Here is a 23,756-nt window from a genome sequence, read left to right as displayed (position 1 = left end):
TTATCAATAATCTTCCATAATAAAAACACAGAGTTAACGTAAATAGCAGTTGGAAGTGCAATGGTATATTCAAAAACTATACAAGAAAAAATAAATAAACAGTTTTGTAAAAGTCAATACGGTAGAAGTCTGTCATTGTATAAAATAATCATACTAAAATCTAAATTCTATTCACATGAAAAGGGGACAATATCTCAAAAACAAAAAAAAAACATTTAGTCCTACATTAAAATAACGCACGAGGAATGAATAATTTCAAATATTTGATTTTGGTCCAGATACTGCTACGTGAATTTAAAACTTCTTATAAAATTTAATATAAATATTGCGAGCGGGCATAAAAATATTAAATTTAGTACAATAAATTATATGACCGTTTAAATATAAAAGTATCGAGTAAAATACAACTAGTAAGTAAATAGATTTTTGTTGTTTGAGAATTAATTAAATAATATTGGCACCATTAAATAAAAAACAATACATTATAAAATATTTTTTCCTTCTATTAAATGTTCTCAAAAACCGACAAATAATTAGTTGAAGCTTTTTTCCTTAGCAAGATGTGTTGATTTATAAATTGCCTAGTGATTATAATCATTATTGCATTTTTTTCATTTCCACCTTGCTAAAAGCTTTTTATTTATTACTATCCGAAAAATAAATAATGGAAATTACGTTGTAAATAAAATTGGATACAATAATTAAAGTTTTTACACAATTAATTACTACAATATCAGTTACGTTTAACATCTCTTTTTTGTATTGAATGTAGGTACTTTTTTGTTTATGGGATGAGTAAGAAGTACACAATTATTGTAGTGTCAAGAACATATTCACACATGTAAGACGAACTATCTATACGCATCTGGTACAAATTGGTAATTGACTGAATAAAGAAAATGATATGTTGATTTTTTTTTTCTGAAACTGTTTGTATGAACGCACTTCTTCCTCTACTACGAAACTACGTTGATACAGAAAACATTAATTTTTCGTTCATAATTTTTTGAAAGACATTAATGTTGCAAGTAATTTATGATAAGCTGCTGCTGCTATTTTTGTCTAGCTGCCCCTTTTATATAATTTTAAATTTTTGGATTGGAACTGTGTAAAAAGTATTTATGTACTACATACACATCCAATAGAACAACTATGCTTAAGAAGGAAACTGTTGGTATGTACACAATTATCAAAGAAAAACAATAGCAAATATGCCATTGGCGCAATAATCGTAAGATTTTGAAAATAAAAAGAAAAAAATGCCTTTTTCCATTCAGTTGTTAGTAAGACAAGAAGTGTACAGTGTACTTGAGTGTAGTGTACATGTAACACACAAAAATTACGAACAATTAATATTTCATATTAATTTGTTAATTACAGTCGGTATAGTAGTATGTTTTCCATGTGCGCGTGTATTATAAGTAAATTATTGTTAGTTACACTTGAAGGATCTGTATAAAAGCTGCCCTTTAAGCAACACTGAGATTCAGTCATTCAGCGTTTTGTCTTTGCTGATTACCTGTAGTAATTATAAACACGTTAACGTTATTTTACATTACGTTCAGACCCCTCATTTTATCAGTTCGCCAGTGACCACTTCACTATTTTTATTTTCAAGCAAAAAACTCCTTGTTAGTGCCTCTACTATACGAGTTTGATGTTGGCGACCTTTTTGGTTCGTCCAACGCATATGAACCCTCGTCTTTCTTTCTCATACGGTAAACAATAAACATTACCACTAATATGGCACACAGTAAACCAACAACGGCTCCGCCAATAACAGCTAAAAATATATCTTCATTAAATCAACAAATTCGAAAAATATTATCATAAAGCTTTAGAAAAAGAAATATCTATAACTGCTTTTATAATTGTAAACCTTCTCACTCCAGGTTATCTGGTTTTGGCCATGCAATTCTTGTTTTTCAAAAGTTTTGCCGTTCTTCGCTGATGGCACTTCAGTGGTATCACTTACTATTAAGCCTTAGCTCTACCGTCACCGAGTATGCCGTCAGTGAAGGGAAAAAAGAATTCTACTGACCATAAAAAAGGTGACAATCAATTCATGTCGGACGTGAAAACATAAAATTTTTAATAGACCAAATTTTGGTTCGAAAATGTCAACCGCATCATAAATAGAAGTAAAGGGGACTGGATCAATAAAAGAACTTGTGCAACTCTTTTAAGAACATTACCTGCAAGTATTCCTGGTTGAGCAAAGAAAGACGTTGGCTGATCTTCTGGTTTTGGATTCATAATTACATCCGTGTCTAATTCTGGATATTCCCTTGGAATCACAGTTTCTACTGGAGAAATTTTGTTCTTCTCTACAGGAGGCTCCGTCGTAACAGGCGGTTTTCTTGCATTAACTGTTACAAAAAGATGAGTTAATACTGAAGTTATAACTGGAAAAAGAAATAACTTACCAATAACATTTGATTGATGGTGATCTTCATCGTCGTCATCGATGGGTCCATTTCCAGAACCGCTTGCTTCTATAATGTCCCTGTCCCTCAAACCATCTTTACTGCCTCCCCCGCTTCCATCCAGCTCGTCATCGATGTCGATAGCATCGTTATATTTATTATATGTACGATCAGTGCTACTCTGCAAAATAATTGTACACATCAGAAAAAAAACTTTGATTTAATACGTAACTTACGTTTCAAATCTGTTCACTGCTTATATATATATATATATATGATAGATCAATTCTTTTTTTAGTTTAAATGAACGAATTTATTTATTAATTTTCATTGTCACACCCTCTTAATAAAAGCAAAAACACACGAGTTACCGATTTACACGATCTATTATCTTTAACATCGGTATCAACGCGCTTTCCTGGACTATCTGGATTCTTTCTGGATACTGAGAAAAGAATGATAATATGGCGACTTGGAGCTGATCAATACGAGCTTCAGCGCGGAATACCTTGCAATTACATTAACCTTTTAATATTATTACTGAAAAGCAAACAACCCCATTTTCAGTAATTATATAATCTATTAATTTTTCGAGTTCAAATTTATTCACTTAAATTTCCTCAAAAATTATTGCAAACATTTAACATACTTATAATTAAATTAAAATCTAAATATGTACCTATAAAGATACAATACTACCAGTCTGTTTTGAATATAAATAAAAAAAGTGGGCAAGTTATAAATGGTCATTTCAGTGTATTCACTAATCAAAGAATAATTCCATAAAAACAAACGTAAGAGAGGTATGGCCACTTTTTTGTGTTCATATTTTCATAAATATGAATTATTAGGTATTAATACTGTACGTAATACAATTTTTGAAATGTCTCTTTTAAACATAAGGCTTATGAATCATAAAAATAATTATGTGATACCGATAAGCAGATGTGACATCAACTAACGAAAAATTTTGAATGTTTTTAATTTTGCAAGAAACTGATTGGTACTACCTAGTTCATTAACAAACCTATTCATTCATTAGTGATATAAAAAAATTTATTCAAGACTTGGTAATATCATCAAGCCAATACATATCTACAACCACATTATTATATAAAAAGACACGGTAAAAAATGTTATGAATAACAATTATAACTAAGGGTTATTTTTTCTATATGCATAGGGGTGCATAGTAATTCAATTTTCAATGAACAGCCAAAGCAATAAACAATTAGCTAATGTATTTATTAAATTAATTAAGCGAAAAGACAGGTATATCTTTTACAATAATAAATTACTATCAGATCTAGAAAATAAGAATATTATTTGCTGCTTTAAGTATCTCTTGGAATACCAAAGGAAACAGAATAAACAAAGTGGAAAACTTAACTGTGAATTTTCACAGTTGATATTAACTGGCTTTTATATTATAACAATGAAATAACCGATTTTCATGTGAGTCACATAGAAGATAAGTTTGTAAGTAATATCACATTTAAAGATGAAGCGTTTTACATAAATTAACATGTATATTAAAAGATAAGGTTAAATGATTGTTTCTAAATCAAGTCTTTCAGTTGTTAAAATGCAAATCACATAGCATTAATAATAATCAGATCGTTTATGATTATCTACTCATCTCTAAAAGATGTAATAAAATAAGCTTATCCCACTCCTTTGATTGTGGAATTTTTACAAGTAAACATTTACAATTTCAAAGTCAACCATGTATTTTACTGAAACTGTATATCACGTTTCAGGTGCAATACAAATACGTATTCACGATGAGGTTGTAGTTATACTTTAAATTTGTATTTACCCCTATATGATGCAAGAATTAAAAAATGAATTGCCAAATAACATTACAAATATGAGTAAACCGAATTTATAGATGCAGGCCTCCGCACAATAAATGAGCAAGTACATGAGCACTTTACAGTTGTTACTTACTTGAGCAGCAGTTGCGAATCCTGCGAGGATTACACAACATAAAAGGGTGTATATCCTAAAATACATCACCAAAAACGAATTTAGCTAGTCGATTTTAATCGACTACCTATAATAACACAAAATATTAATTTGACACAAATACCCACAACTACTGTAACACAAACGCATAGGTACCACTGATCAATGAGAGAGACACACAATATTCTCTCTAAAATGTCTGCGTTTATTGAAATACGCCTGCGCAAAGATTATGATGGCTGCTGTCAGATATTCGGCGGCAATTATAAAATAAACATTTAAATTATAAATAAAAATGAAATTTGATACATGTGATAATTCAATTTTCTTAATAACTGTAATTTCTAATTACCACTGTATGCGCTACTATTCTTTTCCACTTAATAATTAAAATTAATATTAAATGTAATAAAGTAATAAAATTGGTTTATTTATTCCATTTTAATGAATTGCAGTAATAATAAATAAACTACTTCGTGCATTCAGAAGAAAACTTAATACAAAGCAACTTTTAATGTTGTATTTAAATGATACATATTAACAAGTTACAAGCGGCAATAACTACAATGCTATATGAAAGAAACATGCTGTTTAATGTTTATCAAGGTCTTTAACTCGTTCCTTTTGACGCTGTATGGCTTCTTGATGTCTCTTAATTTGTTCTTCATGAAAACGTATTTCATCATGCAAATCATTTTTCAATTTGGCCAACTGTTCCCTTTGCTGTTTAAAAGAAAGAAAATGATATAATAATTTTAATTTCCACTGAATTTTATAGTAAAAAAGGTACAGCAAAGGTGTTTTACCTTTCTGTAAAAATATTCTTCTTCTTTAGCAGCTTCTGCTTTACCGAAGGCCCCTCCTGCCTCACGTATGGAGCCTCCACCACCACCACCTTTTCCAGCACCACTTCCTAGGTCTCCTAATTGTCCAGACATTGATCTTAATTGGCTAAAAAATTTTTAGCATATAAAAGTTAACAAAATGCATGGAGAGGTCTAATGTTACATCACAGATATTTACAAATATATTTCGTGATGCTAATGTATTTTACCTAAACGTATTAGGAGAAAGTCGTCCTCGTACATATCGAAAACTAAGCATCTTAATTTCTAATATTTTAAAATATTTTTTTTATTTATAAAATGCGCAACACAGATAAATGTATACTGGAAATGACTAGACTTTTCAGTCACAAGTTCGACTTTGACTGACATTAATATTGACACTTCTCCACTGAGATTAAAATTGACTAATTATTTCTATTATCTATGGTTTTTGAATTTCAAATATAAAAAGCGCGTAAAAGTTATTTGAATCCTGTTTATAAATTATAAACCAGCATATTCATAATGCTGAATTGTTAATTTTAAAATAAATACATTTTTTATGCAGCAAATTACAAAACTATAATGCTTAAACTAAATAAATTTCGTAAATGGAACATTTTCAGTCAATAAAAAGGCTTATTAAAAAGTTTAAATATTTATTTTGGTGTAATTAAGACATTTATTAGATTTTAGGGAGCTTGAAATGAAAATCTCTTTTCAAAACTGCATCTTCTTGTAAAAATGGAGGTCTAGCTCTGATTCCAAATGTTGTTGGCCTGTCCTTGGGGTCATCAGCTATCATTAAATTTAAAAGTGCTTTCTGAAACAGGCATTTGAAAATAAATCAAAAATTTAGTTATAATATGCATATCCACCTCATGTTTGTATTCTTTTGGAAATTCTAAAGGAAACACTTTATTTCGTAAATTTGTTAAAGCTTTTACCCTTTCCATTTCTGTAAAAAAGGGTATTAGCAACTCAAAAAATATAACCCCTAAGGAATAGATATCCACTTTGTAGTCATATTTTTCGCCTTTATACTGTTCAGGGCTCATGTAAAGTTTAGTTCCTACAGCCTGGGTGTAGCCATTGCTTAAAATTGCTGGTGAAGAGTTAATACTTGGAAAAGGGGGCGCATCATCCATTGTAGTAACAAGACCAAAGTCGCCTATCTTAATTTGACCCTCTAAAGAAAAAAATATATTGCTGGGCTGAAACAGGAATATGTGTTATTTGTTATTAACATAGAAGTACTATTTCGTGTACTTTTAAGTCCCGGTGAATAAGACCTTGGAGATGAACGTATTCTACTGCCTCAAGAATTTGTGTAAAAATGTTCAAAAGAATTGTCTTTTCGCGATTTTTATTATTTTTAAGCCAGTCTTTTAGACTCTCCTCTCTGCAAAGCTGCATTTGTATATACAAGAAAGCAGGGGGTGTTTTATCATTCGTGAAAACGTTCCCTTGACTAGTTATATCCAAAGACTGCGGCCGTTGTCTTGGTTTACGCCAAATTGACTTTTTATCGGCATGGGAAAGCGTTTTTTCTTTATGAGAAAAATCGCTACACTCGGATGAAGAAGAAACTGTGTTACTTTTAAAAACTATGAAAGAATCACTTGAATCTGGTGTCTTGGAAATTGATATATTAAAATCATCTTTTGACTGAATGTTACTAAATAGTTCTGATTCTTCTTTCATTCTCCTCCTTTGTAAATTAATCACATCAATACTAACGGAAGTACTTCTGTGGTGTCTACTTTGTGATGTACTGGTCATTGCTGCCAATGAGTTCGAACAATCACTACAAAAATACATTTTATTTTACTATTATTAAATTTATTTGCAAAATAATAAATGGAAAAGTACCTGAGTAATTTCTCGTCTAACTTTTTTTGCCATTGAACAGGAGGATATTCAATCCATGCATTGTAATACCGTACAATATTTCTGTGATCTAGTTTGGCAAGAGCTTTTACCTCTCGCATTACCCTTTCTCTTGCTTTATTTCTTAAAATAAAATTCTTATTATTAGTATTAAACTTTATAGAAGGTAAACTTACTCTCTTGGCAAAAGGATTCTTTTAACAGCATAATGGCAATCATCGAATTTTTTAATAACGTGAAATACAACACCAAACCCTCCCCTTCCCAAACAGTTAATTGTGTCAAATTCTGTTAGATATCGGGAAGCAAAATTATTGTCTGAAGTCTCTGTAGTACTGCTAGAATTTTTGCTATAAAGTGGCAGTATTTCGCTAACACTGTTAGTTTTTTGTTGGAATGTGGAGGAATGCCTTTGTCGGGGAAATACACGTAAAATAAAGAAATTACCAAAATTATTGTACATGATGTTCATAAATATTACAGTCAGGGATATCACAATTATTTCTTTCCTAAAAACAGTTAAACAATTTATTAATGAATAGATTTATAAACTAAATAGCTTTTCCAATTATTACCACCACATCCAATCCACTACAGGTACTCCGTCTTTTAAATCTTTACTTTCCATTTCAGATAAAGTTTGATTATCACACAATAAAGGGTCATTTGTAGCATAAAAGTAATAACCATTCCCTGGAATAAATGTATAATATTAAGAGTTATAGTGAATCAGTTCTTATAGATATCTCATATACTTATGTTATACATATCACAATACCAAGATTTTGAAATTTTTAAGTTCTTAAGTTAAAAATACGATAGTACAGAAAACCTCTGCAATTTATTTATTCCTCTACTACAGTCTCATTTTCTAATTTTAACATATTAAATATTTTTTAAAATGACAGAAGTTCATCTAAATAAAGTAATTATTTTTTATTTTTTACAATTTTAAATGACGAGGTCGATTCATCATGGTTAATGCTCTGTAACATTAATACTTAAAAGATAAAATGATGCATTTCTTACCATTAATGTATTCTGAACTGTATAAGACAGAAAGTGCTGTTGATCCATCTGTGTCATCAATAGGGACCAAAGCAGTGTTTGATGCTGATATGGGTTTCCATGGTATTCTTGTAATTCCTTGACTGTCAATAAAACTTGGGGCAGCATACTTTTTTAAAACCAGTGTCTCTTTCATTTTTTCTGATTCAAATATATACAACTGCTTTTTATACATTCCCACATAGATTGATGGTGGTACTAATGGTAGCTTATTTTCAATTGGAAATTCAAATAAATCTACTTGGGATAGTGAACGTCCATCCCATTTCCAAATTCCAACTATAGGGGAATTGAACTTGAAGTCCCAGGGTTCCAGTAATGTCTTTTCTGAATTTGCTATAATGTGACCATTTGGTAATATGGCTGTTATTTTATACTCATGAACTTCTGGATCTATGTTTATACAACTAGTATATGGTACTTTAAGATTATGGATTGCTATGCTAAAGTTCCATCTAAAATGAAATTCCATTGTATATTAAGATCAACATGGGCACTTCTCTTATATTATCAACCTTTCACCACCAGACCGAGGCTCTACAGCTCTAACAACATAAGAACTTCTTTCAATAATGACAATGTCTTCAGATTCATCAACTTCTGTATTATTTTTACATCCACTTAATGAGCACTCATAGACTTTCTTGCCAGAATTTATATTTACACCATAATTACGAACTTCTCTACCACCTACAGTTATAATTATACTCATGGAGAATAAGATAACATAATTAATAATATACACTCACCAGCTATTACCATATCATCAGAATATTTAAAAGATGAAGTTAACAAATTATCTGCAGTGATAGGAATTGCATCAATATTTGAGCCATCAAACTTATATAGAGAACCTGACAGAGATGGAATAATTCTAATCCACTGTCCATTGTTAGTCAACTAAAAAAATGCCATGCAACCATTATGTTTAAATTTTTAAATTTAAAATACCTCTAAATTATGGATATTGGAAAGCAATAAAGGACCTGTTTCAAGTTCCCATATTAAGCGTCCCTTTGCTGACAAAGCTGCAATATTTCCATCTAATGTACTCACTAATATCAACCTGTAACAGAGTTTCTTAAAATGTAGATACAATAATTTAAGTAAGCTTTTTTACCCATGTGGTCCTTCTTCATTACTGCAATCAGGTAAATTGTTTTCTTCTCCATTAATTATAATTAAATGTAAAAAAATTAGAAGTACTCTAACAATAAACATAAAACTTTGTTGAATATTCATAATCTCTTATTTGCCTTTCTTTTAAAGACATCATAAGTGTATTGTTGTTGAGGGGTGAGTTTTGATCTGATTATGGAACAATAACATCATCAATTAATGCATTACAAATCTTATCACTTATCATTGACTAATTAATCTTTAGGAATGATAGTAAATGTTTCTACATTCATCTAGCAAGAAAATAATAATGTAAAAAGCAATCAAACTAAATATTATATCCAAACCTTCAATTTCACATATCGTATCACTGTAATTAGTATGCAGATAATGCCAGTCTCAAAATACTGCAAATATTAAATTTTTATCACTTTGGAAGAATATCTGTTTGAAAAACCTTTAACTGTTATCACAACATAAATATGAGGTGACACATTACTAATGTTGTGACAGGTTAATTCGTTATGTCGGATGATCGTATGACAGTTACCACAACAAGTGGTCAGGGAGAGAGAAATTTAGAACTAAATAAATTATATGCTTTTAGTTAAGGAATCAAACAAACATGGCAAGGTTTTCCTAATCGTTTGTGATGTGATTACGGCGATTATTTTACCCTCAACTGTAATATTTCATAAGACTATGTATATATAACAGTTACTTTTATAACAAACCTCGTATAAATAGTCATGACGTCACACACGGACTCTAAACGACGGACTTTTATGCAAAAGTTTAATAATATAAAATGTTTAAACATTTTTAATATAGTTAATTATTAAAGGAAAATAGCACAGTATTACTTATTTATGTTAAGTTAATACAATAATACACGTTTTACATTGAAAATAATAATAAAAAACGAAGATAAAAATTTTATGTCTTTAGGCAACCATACATGCTCTGCACAATTTTGGTTGGCCTACCAATTATCAAGTTTTTGAATTAAAATAGCGCAAGATGCAAAAAAGGCGCCAAATATTTAAAAATCTTAAGCTTTTTCAGTTATACTACGGGGCCTAACTAGTATGTTTAAATTGTTTGATATGAACTAATTGCGATTTTTTGATTCTCAATTGTGTATCTAAAACATTCATGTATTTGTATGTTCGTTTAGACTTTAGACCGCTCAATAACCGTGGACTACGCGAATTTGTTGCGCATGTTCATTATTTTTCTCCGTATGTGAATGCAGCCTACGGTATTTTCTCATAACGATTTAATTTTCCTCTGAAAGTGCTCTGCGGGTAAGTTTTCTTAGAATATATTTTATACCTAACATACATAAATATTAGTAAAAGTATTTAAGAAACTACGTTATGGTTCATACGTTTTCAAGTTTTATAAAGAGAACTAACTCAATAAAACTTTTTTTGTTTGAGGAAATTGATTGGAGGTCTTTCACTTTAAGTTTTAACATGGTAATCGAACTTAATTGTCAAAAATATGTATGCATAAATAACGTTTAAATATTAGTATAATTTGTACTTTTGTTCATTCTATGCAGATATAGATACGTATTTTGGTGGTCAGTGCGTAGGTACTATTTTTAAAAATGGTGCATTCCAGGACAATTGATTGTATTTCGATAATCAAGGACTGTATTCCTAATTAAAGAATAAAACAAAAACAACGAAACACGTTAGGTACATAACAGTTTTATATTAAGGCGTGTACAAAATTTTTGATAACTACCTATTAAATTTGACAAAGGAAATTTGCTCGTAATGTAAGTTATAAAACATAAATCAGGTGGGTGAATAATTCGTCCAATTGTTTTCTAAAGTAAACAATTATGAATTAAAACCAGTGGTTTGTTAATAAAACAATATTCTTTTGTATACATTTTTTTAAATATAAACGATTTTTAATAAGCAATCATTTTTGTACCCGTGGTAATTAAGAGCCCTCTGCGACTATAGTTATATTAGTTAAGTGTGCCAATTTTTAAAGCAAGTATATAAAATTATATATAGTTATATTTTTATATTATTACGATAAAAATCAGGACCGTCTCTATTGTTTCTACAACTCATATTCTAATAAATTAACTGTTTGCTTTGTTGAAACCTTAGACTTTGATCTGTTACAGTACGAATCGGTAGGTATATAAGCCAAAACAAATTCGAAATATCCTTGAATTTGAAATGATACAAAAAAAAAAATTAATCTGAAGCAGTCACTGACATTATTAATTATTATAGTAAAGTAATTTTTATACTTTTAAGATTACCGAATCATTGCACACCAAATTTAAATATCAATTCAAGGCCTATTCCTATATAAATGAGAAACAGTGTATTCTAATATTCTAAGTTTGTTTGTTTGTTTGCTACCATTTCACGTGTTAATTACTCAATCGATCATCATGGAATTTTGTACACACATTGTCAGGGGTACAGAAAAGGACATAGGGTACTTTTTATCCACGAAAAAAATACTGTTACCGTGGGATACAAAAATCGGTTTTAAGTGGTCGTCAATGATTTTTGACACATATTTAAGGCATCAACGCAAGCGAAGCAGCGAGTAAAACCTAGTAATCATACAATTAATTAGAATTGAATTAAAAGTAGGAAAAAAAAATGTAAATTATTCAAACCACTCCTAAAATAGCTTTCATTTATGATACATATGTACGTAGATATATCTGTTTATAACTGTACCAACAGAAGTTATTGATTAAACCTACGCGACTATTATTATTGCTTTTTATTGTAGTAAATTTATCTAAAAGAATCGAGGACAAACAATTTAATCTTTGTACTAATAACGTTGTTACATGCATATCTACTTTTTTTCTTGATTGACATCCATATGATAGAATCATTTTGTGTTTGATGCTTTTAATTGCGATGTCCGACACATCATAAATTACTTACAGTTGTTTCAGTACTTAAGTGAACTGAACTTATTACTTTGTACCTTAACGCCATGTATATGAATATAAATCACTGTGTAAGGTGTAGTATTTTTTTTCTTTTAAGTAAATACCAATGTAGTGCGAACATTGGACTTTGAGTTATTGCTCTTAGTTGTCCTGTTTTTCTCACGAGTTTGTAATTAGCGTGCCATATTTCAGACAAAACAATGCTACGCATGCAGACTAAGCTCTATGAGTTCCTATTCTTTTAATTATTGTAATTTAAATTACTATGTTTATTCATTTGCTGTTGCCTTTTAATTACTGCTTCCTTTATTTGTTTTTATGTTACGTATTTAAATTACCGCCTATGTTTCCCAGAGTTTTCAAAATCCTGTCGAATTTTCCTTAACTTTGTAAATCATTTATTAATAAGTTTTGGTTTTCTATCTACATGTACTGAAAGATATTTGAACAGCAAGTTTTTCTTTTTATGTATAGCTTAGTTTTTCCATGAGATTTCTTCGATTTGTTCCCGTTCGTTCGGTCCAATTAATTCCTGGATTTGTATTAGAAAGTGCTTGACAATTGTTTATTGTTTTAGAAATAGTATGATCAGAAGATTTTCACCGGAATATTTTTTGTTAAACGCTGTTCGTCAGCATCAAGATTGCTTTGTACATCAATCTATAGCAAAATACTATTTTTATGATGAATTTAGAGAAAACTTTTAAAAATCACTAGAAACGTATCACCACCTAAAGGAATATTTAGCACCATCGTTGAGTAAGTCTTTTTTGCAAAAGATTTGTTAGATAGGTACCTACATCAGTTTGTACTTTATTTCCAGATTTTCTGAGTAATTATTAACAATTTCAAAGGCAAAAAATAACAAAAAAATAAATAAAATGAGTACGTTTGATAATACGCCACTTTTTGCCAAACTTCTCACAGCTGGTACATCAGCTTGCTTTGCAGACTTTGTTACCTATCCGCTAGACACCGCAAAAGTTCGTTTACAGGCAAGTGAATTTCATTTCCAAAAATGTGTATAAATAAGTGTGTCCTTTATTTCAATTGTTGCGCTATTATTTTTCGAATCATATTTGATTTGTTTTGAAAATTAGATTCAGGGGGAATCCCGTGTTGTTGTTCAGAATGGATCATTTGTTATGTTGGAGGCAGTTCAGCATAATCAAAATGGTCTTTTCGGAACTCTAACCAATATGATTCGACAAGAAGGCCCAAGGTAAATCAATTAATTTAAACGCTATTTTATTGTTGGTTGCTTTTAATTTTTTGCTTTTAATGATTGGTTTTATTGATCTGCACTATAGGGGGACCAGACTACAAGAAACTGTTCTTTATTTTGTTTATAATTGTTGAGCGATCGTATTCTAATATGTACATAAGTAATTGTCCGTAAATAAATCTAAAATTGCTGAATGTAAAGGTATACAAAAATGAATACGATTCCTCTAACATACTACAAAATAAAGGTACTTAATTACTTAAGATAATTAATTAATGCAACTGAATATCGAAAAACACACGAAAAATATTTTTTTTTTTTTATTTTCAGTTTACACAGCTAATTACTAAAAAAAGGATCATCTATTAATTGGTTTTCACGACATTTTTCTTGAGTTTGTTAAAGATATTGGAAAATTCATATTTTAGTTTTTGACGGGATATCAAATCACGCGCGTTGTAATGATTAAAAGTAGACGTAGTAGTTATTTTCGAAATGTCTAATTAGATAATAGTTTGGTATAAGCGTTGTTACCTATATAATTTAAGATAATTTCATGGCAGAGCCATTAGAAGTGTGATGCCAAAAAATCGTTCAAATGCACACTAATGCCAACACTACATTCATACAACTTTTTTCCTAATAAGTATTGAGTATAATATTAACTGTGAAGGTAAGTATAAAAAATTGAAACTATTGTTGGTCTGGTGATCCCAAAGTCAAGTTAAAGGGTTGAAAATAGAAACGTAATTAAAGATGCCAACCTTGAGGTTGAATTGGGTTTTAGTTTTGGGGTGTTAGGGATAAACAGTGTGTATCAAATTTGCTTGCAGGAGTCTATACAGTGGTCTTTCGGCTGGTCTCCAACGTCAAATGTGTTTTGCGTCCGTACGCATAGGTCTCTACGACACCTTCAAGACCTTCTACCAACGCCTACTAGACGGTACGCTTACTGGCAGTCCATAGCTGCTAGTAATCGATCGTTTTTTCCTTCTATTAATAAAACTTCAACTCCGACTATCATCTTCTCTTTTTAAACCATTACATATAGCTACACATATATTTCAGGGTATTCTAATTATTTTCTAAACGAAAAACATAAAAAGTACCACAGTTTTTGTTTGGGTTCATCATCGATACACATCTTCGATTACTCTTTTATTAATTCTATTGCAATCCACACAAATTACAGTCGACTCCGTATTTTATCTCATTCAATCAAATTATTCCAAAAGTCGAATCTTTTAAGTAAAATTTTCTGTAAATCGAACAATTCAAGGTCTTTTTCCGATAATATCAGTCTGCCTTAAGGGTGGTCACGATTCTTTCCACTTAATTTATGTTTATTTATTTATTTTTAACTATTAATTTCTTTTTCCTTTGTGTATATGGGAATTTCAATCAAGTCAAATAATTGATTCGATGATATTTTAGTAGAATATCTCAAGAATTTGCATAAGTTCAAAAATTACGTCATACATTAATGTAAAACTTTAAAGATAAATTCTTCAAGTCGAAGAGTAAGTTAAAAATGACGGTAATGTTAATTTGTCTAAAAAGGAGTCGACTGTAATTAAACACATATTTTTATTATCAAAAGGTCCTGCACTTTTGAAAGAAATTAAAATAAAAGTCAGAAAAATTAAATAACTGGAATAAAAACAAGTGTAATTCCAAGTGGATGGAAAAATCAAGACGAGTGGTACCTTCACGAAGTAAACTGTATACAATTATGGTTAAAAGTAATGCGATTTATATTGTTAATATTTATGTCACAAAGCAGTTACACTTTTTGAAAGAGAGAAAAAAAAAAACGAGAAGACCAATTGTAAAATTAAAGATATCAAAGTTTCATAAATTGTACCTGTAATCAAACCTAACTTTGTACCAACTTTATTTAATTCAGTCATTTGTTATTTTTACTATTTTTTTTTGTAGTTGTTTACTCAATTTCAGAGGGATTGATTTCTGATAAAATTCGAAATTCGCAGGAAATAGTAAATCAACTGGCAACATGAACATAGGTTCGAGGGTAGCAGCTGGTATAACCACCGGTGGTTTAGCAGTTTTCATAGCTCAGCCAACTGACGTTGTCAAAGTACGATTTCAAGCATCCATGGGTCAATCAGAAGTTGCTTCCCCAAGATACAATAACGTACGTGAAGCATACAAAAGCATTGCTTCCAAAGAAGGTCTAAGGGGTTTATGGAAAGGTATTTATTCATTTAAAGAATTAATTAATACCAAAGGTCAATCTCTTAACCTTTGAGTGCTAAAGGAATCGACGCATTACAATTATTCATTATTCATTAGGGTTTACAGGGATTTAGTGGCGTCGTCAGTGGAGCTTTGGAGTTGCCCAAAAAAAAGGTTTTCCTTTCTCGTGTTTCTGTTTCTAATATGGTCCTAACTAGACCTCTATGCCTCATAGGTTATATCAAAGGAAAAAGAAACAACCTCCCTCTTCCCGATAACTCAAATAAAATCTAAAGCATAAGTTCCAGGTTTTCCGATGTTTGGGATCTTGAGCTTTTATGAGATTGTATCTCCTTCTTCCAATCGACATAAGAATATTTATTTCCTTGGCATACGTAGATGTTCATGTTTAAATGATGCCTTAGGAACATTTTCTAATGTTATCGGAAATCTTTCTTGGTGTATCCGAAATTGTTTGCTATGATTTGATCAGATTTCGTATATTTGACTGATTTCCGCGTTAAAGTTGAGCTTACTTTTGTTGATGAACAAATTTTTACCCACGATGCCTTAGGAACATTTTCTAATGTTATCCGAAATGCCTTTCTTGGTGTATCCGAAATTGTTTGCTATGATTTGATCAGATTTCGTATATTTGACTGGTTTCCGCGTTAAAGTTGAGCTTACTTTTGTTGTTGAACAAATTTTTACCCACGATGCCTTAGGAACATTTTCTAATGTTATCTGAAATGTCTTTCTTGGTGTATCCGAAATTGTTTGCTATGATTTGATCAGATTTCGTATATTTGACTGGTTTCCGCGTTAAAATTGAGCTTACTTTTGTTGTTGAACAAATTTTTACCTACGATGTCTTAGGAACATTTTCTAATGTTATCCGAAATGTCTTTCTTGGTGTATCCGAAATTGTTTGCTATGATTTGATCAGATTTCGTATATTTGACTGGTTTGATTGTTACTTTTGAACTTACTTTTGTTTGTCAAACAAATTTTTATGGTGTTTTAGGAACATTTCCTAATGTAAGCCGAAATGCCATTGTGAATGTCTCCGAAATTGTTTGCTATGATTTGATCAAAGATTCCTTGCTTCATTCCCACTTGATGTCTGATGGCATTCGTCTTTATTTCATTTCTGCCGTTATTGCTGGTAAGATATAACCGTTCATTGTGGGTCTAGCAAGATAATTACAGCTACAATTTCTTATTTTTAGGCTTTTGTACTACAATAGTAGCTTCCCCAGTGGACGTTGTCAAAACTCGCTATATGAATTCAACGAAGAATCAGTATAAAGGTGCTATTGATTGTGCAGTGTCAATGTTCGTAAACGAGGGTGCTAAATCTTTCTACAAAGGGTAAGATCTTCGCAGGTCAATTACTCTCTCAAGTCTAAATAAATTTCGCTCAAATACAACCCAACCCCACCAAACCTTCTTTAACCAAATTGTTGCTTCTTTCTTTTGATTGTCTCAAGCTCGAAAATGTTTTTATTGATTTAAAAAGAATGCTGTCGTTTGTTTTTAGTTTCATTCCTTCTTTTTACCGTTTGGTTTCCTGGAATATAATGATGTGGTTGACGTATGAGCAGTTGAAGAGCGCCGTTTTCAAGAAAATCGATACGCACAAGTGAAAAAATTGAAATTGATTGATATACATAAAATAATGCATAATATCCTATCTGTTTAACGGTTATCTCAATGTCAACACATATACATATACGTGTGTACGGTAAACATATATACCAATATAGGTGGTGTCAACTTTATTATTATATTTTTTTACGTCATCAATTAGAAATGCATATCTATAACTTAATGTATTTCTTATTATTATTTTTTTCTTTACTTTAAATCTGTTGCACAGTAGCGGGCAATTTTATTAATGTGCTGTTGTATTTAATCCGATACATTCAATAAAAAATTAAAATGAAGATGAACTAAATGCGTTTATTATTTTCGTACCTAAATCAAATTAATAAGGGACGTTAAATTCTTGGTTAGTAAGTTATCGAAACTACAAAATGTGGATAGTGATTTCGAAATTATTACCTCTCTTCAGCACGCCACAGCTATTTTCACCGATCAAATCCAAGTAGAAACAACTTGGTATAATATCAAGTTGTTGACAGTAGGTATATTGTTAAGGGATGTTTATGTAACGCTAATTAAGGAGAGAGAGGGACTTGTGGGCGTTGTGGTCCAGTTCTGGAAAAGGGAGCGGCAGGAAAGGGGTCAATGTTTTTTAAAAAATTTAATTATTATTATCGGAAATTAAAGTAATAATTAATGAGAAGTTATCCCTCTAAAAGAAATATTAAAAAAGGAGGGAGAACTTCCACCGAGCTTTAGGGAGCTAGAGGGATGAAGAAAAGGGGTCATTGTTTGCGTTACATAACGATTTTACCTTTTATTTAGAATTGAATTAATTATGAATGATAATTAATGAGAAGTTTCAACCCTCTAAAAAATTTTATTAAAAAAAAAGTAACAAAACAATTTTTATGTCGAATATATACAAACAATTGATATGTAATTTAATATCACGTCGAAAAGGAATACTTAATGTTTCTTTTTGTTTTACTATTTGCCTACATAGGTACAGGTACTCGGCTAAATCATTCGTCAAAAACTTTCTTCTTTTGCCATATTTTTTGTTGGGCAATAAAAGCAAGGGCAGTTACTAGACTGACACCAATTTGTTGCAAAGTTTCTGTAGTAATTTTCTGCAAATTGCAAAAAAAAAGAGAAAAACGTTACCCGTAATTTCGCGTTCATATATATACACAAATAACATCCTCTCATTCTCGCTTACCTTCTTGTTCTCACCCGAACAAAAAGACGATTCCAGTGTGTACGAGCACTTTATTCCAAATTCCCTCCACATCATAACTCTGCATGTCGATTCTTTTTCGCTATTAAAATCGTATCGGCAAAACGATTTGTTTAAATTATTGTTATTTATATACGTCGGTAATAACTGAAATAATTATATAGAACAACAACGATATCTGGGAAATATTTCTGAAGAAGCGATATTACATATTTACAATATCGTTCAAAAGTTTCGAAGCTAAGCAAATATTATTCTATTATTGTGATTAGAAGCGAATTCACAAAAATTTCTGGATTTTCTACCCTTAAAGATCTTTGATCAACTTTTGCTATTTTATTTTTTTTAATTTGCTTTTTTCGAATTTTGGATTTTCTGTTCGGACCTAACCCCCCCCCCCTTCACCCCCTCTCACCACATGTTTGTGATATTTTAAATTCTTCTTTGAAAATAGCGAAATGAATGCCGATTGCACACAAGATCAATCATTTTATATCAAAATATTTACAACCCCATTTAGTTTCTGATCTTTTACACGTTGTAATAAGAGAAAGAAATGGAATCCATACTTTCTTTAGCTTTGGGTTCATCTAATAATTGAAGTTTTTTGAATCGTTTTCTATGAATTTTGGATTATATGCATTTATTAGCACACCACAATATCTTGTAGTTGTAGTAGTAACTCGATATTGTTTTGTCGTAATTCATAGAATTTCTTAGTTCCTTGCTAAAGGTATGATACGTGGTGATACTGATATCAATTTAGAACTTCGAAATTCCATGGACCATGACATTGAACTCGGAAAACAATATCGTTCCAATATTTTAGATTATGCATTTCCAAGGAGTTTAGAAGTTTTTAGGCTCATGGAATCTCTCTTTCATTCATCATTTTATATAATGTTTGATCAGCGATACTCGCAAAACTTTTAAGGCAAAAATGTATTTTCCTTTTTACAAATAGAAAATATGTTTGGAAAAGTATTTTAAATAAAATACAAAATACCTTTTCCAATAAAGTATTTAAATGCAAGATAGAAATACGTATTTTTTATTTACTATTTGCATTTTAAATGCAAGTATTTCAAATAAATCACACCTCTGGTAGGTACGTATAAAAATGACAAAAGGAGCGTGAAGCATCATCTAATATTTGAAAACGTTTTTCAACCATCGATCAGGAGCGTTGTTCGAGCCATGTTGATTTTAAGAACAAGAATTTCTTCTCGACTATCTGAAGGTCATGCAATATTGAGTGCAAAGCAGCTTTAAGACTTGAATACTGACCCTGAACCTTACTACACTAGGTGTGTGCGTTTTTATGTAAAGCTACAACTACGTCCATGAAGAATACGAAAAAGAAAAGAAGAAGACGAAGAAGAATAAATGTGGGAACTTGTTACCTCTGAAGTTCTAACCATTACATTAGGCATTTAAATATTGATTTAGGAATTCCTTATCTGAATTTTTACATGGGTAATACTAGTTTATTAAAGAAGTAAGACTGACTGAATTTATATGTGGTTCGTTTATACCTTTAAACTGAGGGGTGAAACTTGCATTTTTTTTTTATTAGATCACCACAGCGTCTTGTCATTTCTGGTCATGGGTCGGGTATTCCCTTGTTTCTACTTTTAGAGACCACAAAAAAAGTAAAGTCTCTTTAGGACTTACTGTACCTAACTTATATTTGCCTGTTACGGGTTAGATTTTCGCCAATTTTTTGATTTGGTTATTTAATTGGGGTAATTCAAATATAAATTTTCATTTCCCTTCTAGCTTTAAATCTCTTGAAATAATCACGTAGAATTCCAATATTAAATGAGTACATTTACTGTTTTTATAATTTGTTATTCTTAGCGGGTAGTTATGTTTAACAAAATAAAGGGTGAATTCCGAGTTTTTCCCAAAAAATATTTCCGAAAATTGAAGCAGTAGTTAATAATAAGTCCTATTGAAACTTACGGTACAAATATCGGAGAAATCCAATTGTTTCCGGTCTGCACTGTTCCAACTTTTTTTTGGATCGCAGCCGTAAAAAAAGAAAAACTTCTTCCTGCTGTGACCATGGATATCTATAAATGTTGCAATTGGATGTTCCAAAATCTTAACTGCGTACCCAACTATACTCTAAAATTGGGATACATGAATCATTACCCTAAAGTATTACCAATATTATCAGTACGAGAATGAGACTATGGCGTGAAAATTGAAAGAAGATTTTGGGAAACTTGTGTGTTTCGAAGAGGATTGTTAAAAATTTGCGCAATTTTAATTAGCCTTTACAACCAATGTCGTAATTTCGAAAAGGTCGATACAGATTTTTAGCAGGTAATGTAAAAGTATGTAGTCGATAATGTTACCGTTTCTTTTTGTGTGAGTACATGGAATACCGAACATAAGTGCCAGTATGGCATTGAAAATCCATTGTTAAAGAATACCGCCGGAGGAGAGAGAGCAAGATTTAGTTTTTAATGAACTGTTTTAAGGCAGCAGGTATTGTATTTTTCAGAGAAGAAGACCTTTAAATTCGCTTTTGTTTTTTCGTCGATGTCTCGATTATTAATTGGATAACTGACCTTGAGATAGTAGATTTCTGGATGTAAAATGGGGTTTGGATTTTTGTAGCAACGGTTCAGATCTTCGCCAGTGATGCCGTTCCGCGATCTGCAACAAAACAAGATGAATAGGGAAGGCAGTCAACTATAAAAAGTGACCTCCAGGTTAGAAATTATCGTTTCTGTCAGACAGCATAGGAAGGAAGTTTAAACATTAGAACGGAATACAAATGAGATTCTACGCGATTTGAATTAAATATACCCACACTTAAGGATACATGCACCTATGCGTCATTCTTTGTTTCTTCTTAAATATGAATTTATGTACACACTTTTTACTTTATTAATAATTAATTTTTAACTACTACTTATTAAATATAGCGAGGCACGTACGGATAAAATGCAACAGGAAACCCTTCACGATGACAAGCAAATAATAAATCTTCACAACAACAACTACGAAATTAAAAAGTATTCCCAGTAAAAAACCACGCATTCCAGTAGAAACGGGCCATAATCAGGAAATTGTACGGGTAACTGTAAATGTCAATACACTGAAAATACTTCCAAAACAATTTATTTATTAGTTAATTTTTCTAGGGATCGTTTTGATTTTATTGTTTTGTTACTAAATAACAGCAAATAACGTGCGAGTTGTTTAGATCGCTTAAGAAAAACATTTTCCTTTGTTTTCTATACTAGTACGAGGGAAATTCTTTTGCGTCAAGAAAACTTAATAACTTCGCGAATTTCACACCCGATCATAGCGCCAAGCGGGAGCTTCATTATAACATCTGTTCACTCAAGAAGAAGCTTAGATTGCTAGGGGTGCATGATTTCGCACAGGAGCGGTTGCGAAATTCGCGAAGTTATTCGGGTTAGTGAATGCAAAAGGTGGTAAACTATAGACCGATGTCTATGAGGAGTTATGCATGGATGTCAGAAACATTAGACACAAATATCCATCCATGCTTGACAAGTTTAAGGCCTTTTGCATCATGAAAACTTAATAACTTGGCGAATTTCGCACCTGATCATGATACCAAGCGGGAGCTTCATTATGAATATCTACTCAGTCAAGAAGAATCGTTCTAGCATTAGCTTAACTTGCTGGGGGTGCATGGCTTCGCACAGCAGCGGTTGCGAAGTTCGCGAAGTTATTCGGGTTAGTGAATGCAAAAGGTGGTAAACTTATCAAAATTTACCAAGACTAGACCGATGTCTATGAGGAGTCGCGGATGGATGTCAAAAGCTTTGGATGCATGACTTTCTGTACACTTTGGTCTACTGTTGACGAAGTTTGATACGTTAATTGTATAACTAACTATTTTTGGAGTAAAATATCATCGTTACTAATAGAAACTTTTGGAATAAATAATGTTGTAAAAATAGAAATTTATTTCATATGAGAAATTAAAAAAGGATTAATTAAGGATTTCTTCAAGAAATTGACATAATTGAGTATGAACCGCAGAGTGACTAAATTTACATGTAGAATGCTGAGTAAAGGTTAATTAAGAAGAAACGAGATTGCTAATGAGAATCAGTTATAAGTATATTTTCGGTGTTGTGTATTTTTGGGATTTCAAGTTGTTCTTTAAATAATGTAAGAAATGAATGAACCCAGTTCAATTTTCTACATTCTAAATATACCGTAGCAGTTTACCAAAGAAGAAAAAAAGAGTACTACATGGCGATTCGTGTTTTTCTTTCGTGCGACAGGTCGAAAAACTTTTTAACTCTTTAAATGTACCTACACTAAATGGTTGAATGCTGTAGGTACATAGTCATTTACGTAGGGAAAGACATTGCGACTAAGGCAGCGTGTATAAATAGAAGCAAGTAATACAATAAAACAACGAAAATGCTTTGACCGGTTTAAATTACACTCTGCCACTTGCTTATATAGACGAACAGCTCTGTAAAGGTGCGTATACATGTTCGAGACAAAGCGAAGCGAAACAAATTGTGGATAAGCAAATGAAGCATGGAAGTCGAGGAAGGTATTTGTGTATATTTGTGTCGTTTGCGTCGTTTTAATAATAATTTATTAAATCGTCAACACCAGCCATTATCTACTAAATTCGACTTCGTTCTGTGTTCCGCATCGTTTTGCTTCGAACATGTTCGTGGACAAATGTATACGCACCTTAAGGGAAGTCAGTCTTTCTTCTGAGCTTCGAAATTACTGATATACATACAACTTTTTTTCTCTTATTTTCTCTTTTTTTCGTTCGTATTTCTTTTACTTAGCAAAAAATAATCGATTCAATGGCAGAAGAATTATTTATGATCATCGTTAGCGGTACAAAAAAATGCGTGTAGTAAATTTGCAATTAAAAACAAGTATTTTCTAATTGACATTCATAAATCATTAAGATGTACTATTAACAAAGGAATTATTTGTTTACATTAATATTATACAAAAACTGGAACTGTATAGAGGGTAGTTTCTGTTAGACTGAAAAAATTAAAAAAAGTTTAAAAAATTTAGTGACTGTGTCTACTATTTAAGTGTAAATAAATGAGTCGATCTAAATGTCATTTTCACTTAAGTACCTAGTAGACCTAGACGTATAATAGGGTCGATTTTAACAGGGTTTATATATATATTTTTTTATACAATGTTTATACGTAGAACATTGTTTAAGTGATTATTTATTTATTTGATTGCTATAACAATA

At 31.0% G+C, this 23,756-nt stretch overlaps 5 protein-coding genes across 6 annotated transcripts in view; 1 reads left to right on the top strand and 4 right to left on the bottom strand.

Moving 5' to 3' along the window:
• Positions 1-102: 102 nt before the first annotated feature.
• Positions 103-4,622, bottom strand: LOC108742683 (syndecan). The gene is made up of 4 exons (XM_018477977.2): positions 4,377-4,622; positions 2,427-2,607; positions 2,196-2,369; positions 103-1,783 (listed from the first exon to the last, which is right to left on the bottom strand). Exons 1-4 carry the CDS (start codon positions 4,440-4,442, stop codon positions 1,614-1,616), a joined length of 591 nt encoding a protein of 196 aa, XP_018333479.1. The 5' UTR covers positions 4,443-4,622; the 3' UTR covers positions 103-1,613.
• A 249-nt stretch (positions 4,623-4,871) lies between these two features.
• On the bottom strand, positions 4,872-5,608 carry LOC108742685 (ATPase inhibitor, mitochondrial-like). The gene is made up of 3 exons (XM_018477978.2): positions 5,449-5,608; positions 5,201-5,345; positions 4,872-5,117 (listed from the first exon to the last, which is right to left on the bottom strand). The coding sequence occupies exons 1-3, from the start codon at positions 5,496-5,498 to the stop codon at positions 4,986-4,988; spliced, it is 327 nt and encodes a 108-aa protein (XP_018333480.1). The 5' UTR covers positions 5,499-5,608; the 3' UTR covers positions 4,872-4,985.
• Positions 5,609-5,863: 255 nt separating this feature from the next.
• Positions 5,864-9,967, bottom strand: LOC108742677 (eukaryotic translation initiation factor 2-alpha kinase). Of its 2 annotated transcripts, none has more exons than XM_018477968.2 (12): positions 9,646-9,967; positions 9,300-9,591; positions 9,131-9,245; positions 8,929-9,079; positions 8,695-8,869; positions 8,141-8,634; positions 7,687-7,804; positions 7,288-7,620; positions 7,094-7,234; positions 6,491-7,028; positions 6,100-6,435; positions 5,864-6,044 (listed from the first exon to the last, which is right to left on the bottom strand). In XM_018477968.2, exons 2-12 carry the CDS (start codon positions 9,419-9,421, stop codon positions 5,907-5,909), a joined length of 2,661 nt encoding a protein of 886 aa, XP_018333470.1. In that variant the 5' UTR covers positions 9,422-9,591; positions 9,646-9,967; the 3' UTR covers positions 5,864-5,906. The 2 variants fall into 2 exon arrangements, with proteins under 2 accessions (XP_018333470.1, XP_018333471.1); XM_018477969.2 differs by having other exon boundaries at positions 9,300-9,487.
• A 535-nt stretch (positions 9,968-10,502) lies between these two features.
• Positions 10,503-17,450, top strand: LOC108742681 (mitochondrial uncoupling protein 2). Its single transcript, XM_018477975.1, has 9 exons — positions 10,503-10,605; positions 12,826-13,007; positions 13,072-13,243; positions 13,349-13,470; positions 14,307-14,416; positions 15,465-15,686; positions 16,694-16,834; positions 16,899-17,040; positions 17,210-17,450. The coding sequence occupies exons 3-9, from the start codon at positions 13,130-13,132 to the stop codon at positions 17,313-17,315; spliced, it is 957 nt and encodes a 318-aa protein (XP_018333477.1). The 5' UTR covers positions 10,503-10,605; positions 12,826-13,007; positions 13,072-13,129; the 3' UTR covers positions 17,316-17,450.
• An 8-nt stretch (positions 17,451-17,458) lies between these two features.
• The window catches only part of LOC112905027 (cytosolic carboxypeptidase 1-like), a 16,337-nt gene continuing 10,039 nt past the window's right edge, over positions 17,459-23,756 (bottom strand). The window contains exons 12-15 of the mRNA XM_025976568.1: positions 21,094-21,181; positions 20,480-20,644; positions 18,497-18,661; positions 17,459-18,407 (exon numbers count right to left, since the gene is read on the bottom strand). Coding sequence (XP_025832353.1) covers positions 18,300-18,407; positions 18,497-18,661; positions 20,480-20,644; positions 21,094-21,181 — 526 coding nt within the window. The 3' untranslated portion in view covers positions 17,459-18,299. The remainder of the gene's footprint in view (positions 18,408-18,496; positions 18,662-20,479; positions 20,645-21,093; positions 21,182-23,756) is intronic.

The sequence above is a fragment of the Agrilus planipennis genome, unplaced genomic scaffold, assembly GCF_000699045.2.
Source record: "Agrilus planipennis isolate EAB-ADULT unplaced genomic scaffold, Apla_2.0 scaffold346, whole genome shotgun sequence".
NCBI classification, from domain to species: Eukaryota; Metazoa; Arthropoda; class Insecta; order Coleoptera; family Buprestidae; genus Agrilus; species Agrilus planipennis.
Note: the sequence above shows the minus strand (reverse complement) of the source record. Positions and strands in the feature narration are given on the sequence as shown.